This window comes from Poecilia mexicana, unplaced genomic scaffold (genome assembly GCF_051168715.1).
Source record: "Poecilia mexicana isolate PSO_F unplaced genomic scaffold, ASM5116871v1 scaffold_3, whole genome shotgun sequence".
NCBI classification, from domain to species: Eukaryota; Metazoa; Chordata; class Actinopteri; order Cyprinodontiformes; family Poeciliidae; genus Poecilia; species Poecilia mexicana.
Window position 1 is genome coordinate 4,033,210 of NW_028263372.1, and position 10,991 is coordinate 4,044,200.

Below are 10,991 nucleotides of genomic sequence, written 5' to 3' on the forward strand. Positions count from 1 at the left end.
GAGGTTTTATTTTGACTCTTTGCATTATTTAGCCTCTTCAGAGCCTTCATATGTTTTCAGTCTGTTAAAGATAGTATTACCGAACAATTTGCACAATGCCTGTTTTGTTTATTCTTGAGAAAAAGTTATTAAAAACAAGTGTTTGTCTAAATTAAGGTGAATTCATGGTTCCTTTTTCCACATAATGTAACCGGTAGTGGTTATAATTTAAAAAATAATAATTATGTGATCAGTATCTGTGATCGGCCGTGATCGGCCCTCATGGGTGATCAGAATCGGAAGGAAAAAACCTGATCGGCACATCTCTAGTCAGCACGAAGGTAACCGGTAGTAAGCATAAAATTTTTGATCATTTTATCATTATAGTGATAGTCAAATCAAGCCCTGTAGCGGTTAATTAGGCAATTAAATAAACACAAGTAAATTTTAAAAAATAAAATAAAAAACAAATATTACAATATGACCCTTTGCATGTGACATCACTGTCTCCACCATGATGGATGTTCAAATCTATGCTCTCCTGTATAAAGCCTGTCAAAATAAGTACATGTGGTAGCCTAATATCGCTTTTATTTAGTTGATTTTGCAGTAAAATGGTCACAAGGTGCTGTGCAGTCGCACAAACAAACAAAGGCCAAAACCAAGCTTGTCATTTTATTTTAACGAGGAAAGATGCGGCAATGGATAGCTAGCCATCAATCATGATGACTGGCAGCTTGGTGTAACCACGGATTTGCAGCGAACACTTCATACAAGGTAAGAAGATTAACGTTCATATACTTTATAAGTCTCGTATTTTCCGAACTGTAAGGGGCACCGGATTATAAGGCTCATAGAATAGACACTACAGTTATGGTTGCCACCCGTACCATTGTTTCACTCACGGTGTTGGTGTTGCTATATTGTGCCCAACTGCTTTCTGGGTAACACAGACCAACCGACACGCTGCCGCCGCAGTCTCTGTCTCTCTTCTCCCGCGCCCCCCCCCCAGCTTGAACTGTATAGGGGCTGGTCCTATACAGTACGGGGTGCTTTGACCCTAGTCAAAGCACCCCGGATGAATGTCTAAAGCCACTTTGTTGACATAAAAAATGTCAACAAAACAGTCCGACTCCAGTGGTCGGCGAGAGAGCTTTCCGGGACTGGGCCGGGTCGTGGGCGGACGATGGTCACCCTTCTCGGTTTGTGCACAGCATGTTCGTGGAGAACGTGGTGCTAAATGACCTGCAGACGACCTGATTCTAGACGGTCGGTGGTAGATAGGTCAGTCAAACTTTATTAACAAACCAGCGTTCTGACAACTATCCCAGCATGCACCGCGCGCTTCTTCTTCTACGGGCGAAAATGAAGTCGACGGCTGCTTACCGTAGTTGCTAGACCTGTTGTGGCTCAATATTGTTCCATATATAAGGCGCACCAGATTATAAGGCGCACTGTCAACTTTTGAAGAAATTGAAAGTTTTTAGGTGCGCCTTATAGTGTGGAAAATACGGTAAGTATGGTTAGAAAGGTATCGCATGGAGAAGGTAGCGTCTAACCATCAGTAACCATGGAAACAATGCCACGGCGTCATGTAGCCTACATGTATGGAAAAAAATTATTAGCGTCTCATCTTCTGTACATTTTTAAGGTGCTCCGGTTTAAGGGGAAACGCTGATATGACATAGTGACAAATCATGTAGTGTGAATTCAGGCAAAAAGTCGGTAATTTGATCAACAGGTCAGGAAGGAAGAAGTATGGATCGGTTTCTAAACTACCTGTTTCAGGCTTCAGTAAATATCGCTGCATATGAGCCCCAACCAGGTGTGCTATGTTCACAGACAAATTAGCTCGATTCCAGCAAGTAGAAACCAGGAATAAACTGATAAAAACAACTTGGAAAAACAACTTTAGCTGCTCAGTTCAATACTCCCTATTCTCACTTCCGATGTACATCATGGCGATTCAAATGATTAAGTGACGTAGTTGCAAAGAGTCAATACTACAGTATCCCCTTTGTCATAAATACTGTTTTAACCTAAACAATGTAAAATTATCTGGAAGTAATCTGGCTATTGGCTCAAGGCTTCTTGCTGACGTCTAAAAATCAAATAAATGCAAATCAGTCTGATTAAAATAATACTGATGTGTGTGTGTTGATAACTATAGGGAAAAAAAAGATCCGTAATAGCACCCTCAGTAAAATGCTTAGCTCTCCCTTAGTACCTGCAGAAAAACATTTCTGGAGCCACCACTGTTAGTAAACTGCAATTATTTTTGATTGCTTTTTAGGTTGGCCAATGAAACTACTCCCCTTCTCCCAGATTTCACAAAATCTAACACAGAAGCTAGTTGCTGATGTTTTTAGCAGCAAGCAGGGCCCCTAAGTCAAATTCTGATCAAGGCCTCATACAGGCTTGGACCGACCCTGCATGATAAGTTAAATTCGCTGCATTGTGCACAGAGATGCGCAACAAACAGGATATTTAATTTAATGCTGCTAATGTGTCTTAAATAGCTCTTCCATTTTGAGTCCCCTGAGTTCTTAATAAGCATCACAGAAACTGTTTTGGTTGCTTAAGTTTGTGAGACGAGTTTTTCAGATCTCCGCGCGGCCACAAGCAATAACTCTGGCTGACTAAGTGGACAAAGCATTTGGTATGGTTTGATGCTTGGTGTAACCTGAAAAATAATAATAATAATAAGAAGAAATAATAATAAAATTATGTAAAACCAGCACGGTGCGTCACTACGAGGAGAGTGAGTAATGAGTGCAATGAGTGCGTAAGCTCCTCATTGGGTTGAACCTGCATTTACCGGGAAAACAGAGCCACATGCTGGGCAGCGTGTTGAGATGTAAAAGCCGCATAATTCTTTATTTACGAAGATGAATCAATCTCATCACTCCCTCAACACGCACCTCTGAAACTGAAAGCAGGTTTTCCCTGCAGTTCATATAGAGCTGCTCAACCAGAGCTAACACGGTGGGTTATAAACTCTTACCTCGATGCAGAGTTCTGCAAAGAGACATAATTCATCACCGGGGGTTGATGTAAATATCCATACATGTCACCCTGTGTCCAGTTTGAGTGAAAGGAGGTGGGAGCGATCCCTGCTGAGGTAAACTAAAGAAATAAAGCAGCAACAGCACGCAAGGTAACGCACAGAGGTTTTAGCTGGTGATTGGTCCGCTCTGTCGGATTTAAGTGCATGAAGTGTAAAGGTATTTTCTATAAACCTAGAGCAACAGAGAAGCTTGCAATCCGGCTTAATTAAAAACAAAAACAAAAAAAGACGCTATTTTATTATTATTTTCCTAAAAACAAAAACAAGCAACTAGCCTGGCAGGGGGCCTAGTAAAGCATGACGGGCCACCTATGTCTTTATTGTGTTACCACTGTATCCTCTTCCATAATGCTGAAAAGCAATTCAAAACAAAGTGGGCTATATAGCAACAAGCGATAGATACCAAAAAACAGTACATGAGAAAAATAGCTAAAACTGGAAATATTGACCTGTTTGAAATAAAAAATTGGAGCAGAGACCCTGATTACCCTGCCTCCACTGACATTCCCAGATAAATTTGCGTACCTGGTTTGTGGTGTCGGTGCTTACACTCCAAATCATTTCAAGAATCACAAGTCAGTGGAGGTACATGTCCAATTTACGAATGGCTAGGTACACGATTTGGACGTCTTTAACCCCCCAGATTGTGAATACATTGTGGCTCAAACAAAGGGAAGTTCTTGGTTCCTTAATTTTATATAAAGTATTAATCTACACTCTTTTACAATGAATCAAAATGTTGCTTGGTATGAATATTAAAAAATGTGAACATGTTTTTAAAGTACTAACTAATTTACTAACTAATTTAACCGATTTACAAAGCTCAAAGTTGGAATTGGTTAAATGGCAATTCCACCTCATTTTTACTTCCTTCAAGCTCATCTAATAACAACATAGCAGAATTTAGTAGAACTTAGAATTTATTTGACATTTTACACATGTACAATGCAAGAAAATCCAGTTAAAAACAGTGCAAATAATGTATGAAATATGTAAAATATAAACCTAAATATGTGACCGCTGGAGGTAGGCACCAGCACCTTTGCGATAAACCGTATTAGAAAACGAATGGATGGAAACCTAAATTTTAATCCATCAACACTTACAATATTAATAGGGATGCTCCAATCAGGTTTTTTGCTGCCAATTCTGATACCGATCACCAATGAGGCTCCCGATCACCGATCTTTGCTGATCACCTGGATTGACTGTTAATTTTTTTGCTTTATGTATAAATGATACTAAGTGATCTGGCAAAATTAAAAAATGACCTGGCAATAAATTAATCTAATTTAGGCATAAAACATGCAAAATACTTGTAGGTGCAATACAACAGCTATTCAGTCAAAAGGACAACAGAAAAACCTGCAATCAGTAAAATAATATTTAATAGTAAGGCTCTCACTACCATAAATTATATATTAGTCAAGTAAATCTGCCTATATAAAATAATGTCAAGTCAAAAAGGAAACATTCACTCAAAGTCAAACACAGGCTGCATCAAAATAAACAATCCTTCAGGATAGCATGCCTAGCTGATGAATGCTGGTTCTGATTGGCTGTTTCTGACCGAGCTTTTCTGCAGAACACAGGAGGAGGCAGAGGAGATCGATTATTTTTTCAGAGATTATCTGTCTTGTGTTAGGACAGCGAAAGTTTTAATGCATATCTAAAATCTTTTCTTTTTTTTAAGTTAAGTGCTGCAACTTTAAGCAGAGGTTTGGTGTGAATTCACTGCAGGTGGAGTAGAAACAGAGCTCCGTATGTTTCTGCTCCAGAAACACACCGCGTAGCAGTGGTTCAACAACGAGAACAGAACCAGCATCTTACACCGCCAGTTCGAAGGCTTAAATTATTTTTCAGGTTATTTGTTTAGCTTTCTCAATGCGACTAAAGATAAATTGCATGGATGAGTTTCTCTAGATCTCGCTGAAACATAAGTCCTCTAATTCTGGAGATGTTCTTCAGGTGATAGAAGAACTTTGTGACTGTCTTTATCTGGCTCTGAAGGTTCAGGTCAGGGGCCATCACTAGTTATAGATATACAACTCTAGATTTATATCTGTAGATTGTTCTTCTTCAGGTCCAAAGATAACTTCAGTTTTGTTTCTGTTCAGCTGTAGAAAGTTTTGGCACATTTATCTGTTTTAATAATCTATTCAGTTACTGGAGGGGTTCAGAGTCACCTGGTGACACGGTGATGTAGAGCTATGTATCGACAGTGAATAAAAAGGGTCACACTGAATAAAAATTAGTGTACCTTATCTGTACAGACGGGTAAAACAATTTCACACCGATTTTGACTCAATAGGTCACATGACCTAGAAGCTATTGAAGAGAAATACTAAATTTAAACTAAAAAAAATAGGTAAAAATAAAAATTTAGTTAAAATGGAATACAAATGCATGTGCCTCCTATATACAGTTTAGTACAACAATTACACACTCATTTCTAGTCAATGTGGTACACAATATGGAAGCTATTGAAGAAAACATTATATTATTTAATATTAAAATTATTTAAAATATTGAATGTGACTTGACATTTTAATAGAGGGTTGTGTGTGTAATGTAAAAGCATGAATTACCACTTTTTTGTATCAGTTGGTCACAAGGCAAGGCATTTATTAACATTTGTTTGACAGGAGTGTTTGGTTCGGAAATTTGACAGTCCCTAAGTGAACCTCCGAACGCTGAGGAGGGAGCTCGAGAACAGCTGGCCGAAATTAGTGTACATAAATCGGATCAACTTGGAGCTAAACGCTGCTTGCTCTGCGGATATTGGAATATCCAATATATAACTCGAAACTAAATTCAATGCAGTCAGTAACACAATAAAATCACCAGGATATAGTTTGTTTTGGACTGTGGCCTGTAAAGATGGTACTGAGCGACTGCGCAAAACGTAAACGCCCCTCGACGTCTGACGCAGTGACGTTGGTTCCAAAGCTCTATTGGCCAATAGTAAAGGAGCTAGTAGAGGAGCTGGACATAGAAGGTAGCTCTCCTCATTAACATAAAGATGCACACGGAAAAGTAAAAACAGGAGAGGAGGCAATGACAAAAGAATGAGGGCTTGTGTAAGGAAAAGACAAAACAAAATATTTACTTTTCTTGACAAAAACGCATGTTTAGGGGAAATGAAAAAGAAAATATATACATTTATTGACGGAAAATGCATCTTTAAGGGAAATGAAAAAAATAAATAAATTTCTTGACGGAAACTAATGTGTAAGGACAAGGAAAAACTAAATGTATATTTATGCTTTTATTTCTTATGTCAGTTTTGGTCCTCCATATAAACCAAATCATAATTATTACTGAAACCATTCAACGCAGATGGGCTATACTGCACAGCTGCAGATTACACTTTGGTTTGACATAAACTGATGTTATAAACAGATCTCTATTCATTGTTCATATTTGTATATATTTATTGAGTCTATTTATTATCCCTTCAGGCTTTATAGTTGGTTTTGTAAAATAAAAAGTAATTGGTCACATAAACTACGTGATTGTGGCCAACCAACAATTTATCCTACAGTTGATTATCTTATTCAAGATGACTAAGCAACAACAAAAGCTCATCCTGGAGCAACTAACAAATAAGGTGCCTTATCCACGCCTCATGTGCTCCTTCCACCCTCACCATGGACCAGTCATTTGGTTCATCTCACATTTGGTTATTAAATCTGTGATGATTTTCTTGGAATACTATTATATGCTTGAGAAATGTACTCGCCTTAGTTTCACACCAGTTCATGTGGAGGATAGATAACAGCTCAAAAGGCGTTATTGGTAGTTCAGTTGTTGCTAAATGTGGTTGTGAATGAATGCATAAGATTAAACAGCTTTTAATAATTGTCTTGGTCAGGAGTCCTTGTCAGTTGCTAACCGTGTTAAGTAGAATTGCCCCTGGTAACTGTTCCAGTAGCTGTGGAATAATTCCAGACTTGCTGCTGCTTAAAGAACATTTCTGCATCTCATTCGGCTCCTCATGTTGGATCAACAATGAAGCAGACATGCGTCCATGGAACTCTCTGCAGACTGTGGGAAGGACAATGATTGTGGAGAGCGATACGCTGAGCTTTTGTATGGCCCAAATGAACACACGAACGCACGCAAGCACACGCATACACACTCTGTCTCCGGTTTTCTGAAGCAATCAAGATCACGAATACAACTACAAAGCATCCAGAAAGTCACAACTACCCATCTGTTTTCCACGGTTCGAAGCACTGAAGAATGGTAACGGTGTAACCATGAGCTGAGTGGGGGAAGGGGATGGATGCTGGCTGGAGCTGCAGCGGCCTGTCGGTGTCGGAGCCCCTTTCCAGCTTCTCCCTCCCCGCTCACATTCATCCACACACCCAGAAAAGTACTTACCGGACGGGTTCACAGCAGCGGGAGTCGCCATGTTGTCACTGCGTGGATAAAAATATGTCAAAGCGATGGAGATGACGCACAATACGGCGCGAGAATCCCCCCGCTAGAAACCGTCTGCACTCCGTGGAACTGGCACGCGAAGCTTCTTCCAGCCTCCCACTTCACCCGCGTTGATGCGGAGGAAAATGATTCGATCCTTCAACAAACGCTTCTTTGTGGGAAATAAGAACAGCGTGAATGTTGCTATAACAGCAATATCTCAAAGACTAGACTTATTAAAATGCAAGATGTCTGAATCGTAACACCGCGAGACTTTAGGGTTGCATTAATAACTGAATGTTAAACAGTGCAGTTATGTACAACTCCTTATTAAAATGTTAGAAATTGATTATTTGTTTACTAGTTTCTGCTAAAATATTTAGACTCAACGTGCTTCCTTCCTTCTTCCAATATCACCGCTACTGAGCTGAATTGTAGGTCACCTACACACCAGCCATCATTTCAGAGTAAAACTGAATGACTATAGTTTACGAAAAAGACGTTTCAGTCTAAAGTAATATCGCAGGCTGAAAATAAGTTATTTAGCAGGAGATGTAGCAGTTCTGGAGTATCTACAAGTTTTTCTCTTTAAAAAACTGTCAAGCAGAAGAGAAAGAATTCTTAACTTAAATTGTGCCATTTTAAAAAAATGTCAGATGGAAAGAAAATCGTATGTTTGTTCTTTATGAAAATTAGAAGAAAAATTATAATGTTCTTGTGGAGAGAATCAAAGCTTCAATCCTAACTGTATGTGTTTTACTGCTCTGCTCCATCAAATGTTGGAATGACTTCTTTGACCAAAATCAACTAAAAACTGGCATAATGAATAAATATTTTTGAGGTATAGACAGTTTTTGGGAGTTTTATTAAAACTCAGGAAACTAATAGACTTCAGATCAGAATATGATACATTTGTATCCTGCACTTTGTCTATCCTTATCATCTCATGACTGTAGAGGCAGAGGATGCACGAGAATAAAATAAAAAATAACTTGTGAGTTGGAAAATTTGGGTGCACCATCAGCAAAGTGACAGGCAAATAGAAGAATGTAAATTCAAATAAATGTAAAATTTGTAACTTTTATTATCACTTTAACAAAGTAACAATAAAAGTTTGTACAGTTAGGGCAAATTTGTGGAGCAAATATACTTTGCAGTTAAAATTGTTTACTCAGATTCAGAGAAATTGTCAAGAATCTGGGTTTTGGGTTGGTTTTGTTTTTCATTTTATTTAGCTTTATATTTTAGTTCATTTTAGTTTAACTGGTATATCTTCACTTCCAAGAAGTAGAGTCACTCTCAGCAGTTGTCTTTAACTTGTTTATTCGGTCTGGAACACAACTTAACACACTACAGGCACTAGCTTCTTCTGCCCTAGTCTTACTTGCTAAAACTCTCCTTCTAGCTTCCCACTGCTCCCTCTAGTGGTCTGGGGGGGTAATCCAACTAAACTTAAATGAGGAACTAACTCAGTATACTACATCCCTCCCCCTTTAAGAGTCAACTAAGTTAGTAAACTTAACAAGAACTAACATTCCAATGGTTCTGACGACAGTAATATCAGAACTCTATATATATATTAAACGTGGAAGGTGAACAAACTAGCGAGTCCAGAGAACACTCTTACTTAAGGAACTCACTACTTGTACAAAAAGTCACTCAGATAAGGAGGAGTCTTCCTTTGACGTTCTGAGCGGCGTAGTACTGGTGGTGGATCTGTTCTCTGTCCGATGTCCACGTCTGGCACATCCACTGCAGGAAAATGAACCTGAGCTGTTTCAGCAGGCTCCACGAATGCCCTTCCTCCTGAAGATGGAGCCACCGAGTCCATCGGCCCGAGTGCCACTACTTCATCTGGAAACTGAAGAGCACACTGTGCTCCAGCCCAATCCATCCCCCTCTGCATCACATGTCGTTTCTTGATTTGATCAACATGACGCCGCATGACACGTCCATCTCCCATCTGCACAGTATAAGACACTGGACCTGTGCTACCTAAAATGATGGCAGGCACCCACTTCGGTCCATGACTGTAGTTACGGATGTACACATCATCGCCGGGAGAAAAGCTTCTCCACTTGCTGTGGGTGTCATGATATTCCTTCTGTTTTGCTTGCTTCTTACGTACTTTCGCCTTGATGTCCGGCAGCAGGAGATCCAGCGTAGAACGCAATCTCCGTGACATCAGCAGTTCAGCAGGTGACAAGCCTGTGGTACATTGTGGTGTGATTCTGTAGTTAAACAGGAATCTTGCCAACCTTGTTTCCAAAGTGTCCCCATTAGTTTTCTTCAGGCCTTGTTTGAATGTCTGTACAGCCCTTTCAGCCAGGCCATTTGATGCTGGGTGGAAAGGTGCAGATGTAACATGCTGTATTCCATTCTGTTTCAAGAACATTTCAAACTCTTGACTTGTGAAGCATGTGCCGTTGTCTGAAACTATCATCTGGGGTAGGCCATGTGTGCTGAAACACTGTCTGAGTTTCTCTATGGTAACTTGACTTGTTGCACTGTTTGTGGGATACACATCAATCCATTTCGAATGTGCATCTACCACAAGAAACATCTTGCCTGAGAGAGGGCCGGCACATGTAGTCTACTCCAGGGTGTCTCTGGCCACTCCCAAGGGTGCAGGGGTGCAGCAGCTGGAGCCTTCCTATTTTCCTGACATGTGCGGCAGGATTGTACTTCCTTCTCTATTTCAGCATCCATCCCTGGCTCTAACCTTCTCTGACTGTAGGCCTTGAACTGAGTGTCCACTTTGTTGGGCCAACCTTTTAAACACCATGACAGCACTTGTGACAGAATTTGGTCTTTAGCTGTCCATTGTTGTACTTGGGATGTGGTGATGGGTGGATTATCCATCACATCCAGCATGAAGACTTGTCCTGAGTCTTCCTCCTCATCAGTCTGTGGCAGTGGCAGACGATTCAATGCATCAGCGTTAGCATGAACTTTACCTGGTTTGTATACAATGTTGTACTCATATGCTCTCAACAGGGTAGACCACCTTTGCACTCTTGGCGATCCCATCTGTGGCACTGGTTTCGTTTCATTAAAAAGGGAGATCAGAGGTTTGTGGTCAGTGTTGATTGTGAATTTCCGACCAAAGATGTACTTGTGAAATCGTTTGATCCCGAATATGATGGCTAACCCCTCCTTGTCGAGCTGTGAGTAACGCTTTTCCGCTGGCGTTAATGTCCTTGACATGAACCCTAAAGGTCGCTCACTCCCATCTTCCATCACATGTGACAGCACGGCTCCCACTCCGTATGGTGAGGCGTCACATGCAAGCACCAGGTCTCTGTCTGCTGAGTAATGACACAGTACTTTGGCTGATTTCAGCAGCTGTTTAGCTAAGCTGAATGCTTCCTGCTGTTCTTTATTCCAACGCCATGGAACTCCTTTCCTCAGCAGATGATGTAATGGTGCTAAGCGTGTAGCAAGGTTAGGAAGAAACTTGTTGTAGTAGTTTAGGAGGCCCAAAAAAGCTTTTAGTTCAGTCACTGTGGTGGGAGGTGGA

At 40.2% G+C, this 10,991-nt stretch overlaps 1 protein-coding gene across 1 annotated transcript in view; it reads right to left on the bottom strand.

Annotated features, from left to right (window-relative positions):
- arnt2 (aryl hydrocarbon receptor nuclear translocator 2) overlaps positions 1 to 8,163 on the bottom strand; it is a 172,954-nt gene extending 164,791 nt beyond the window's left edge. Inside the window, exon 1 of the mRNA XM_088004065.1 lies at positions 7,433 to 8,163. Within this exon, the coding sequence (XP_087860191.1) occupies positions 7,433 to 7,463 (31 nt within the window). The 5' untranslated portion in view covers positions 7,464 to 8,163. The remainder of the gene's footprint in view (positions 1 to 7,432) is intronic.
- Positions 8,164 to 10,991: the final 2,828 nt, after the last annotated feature.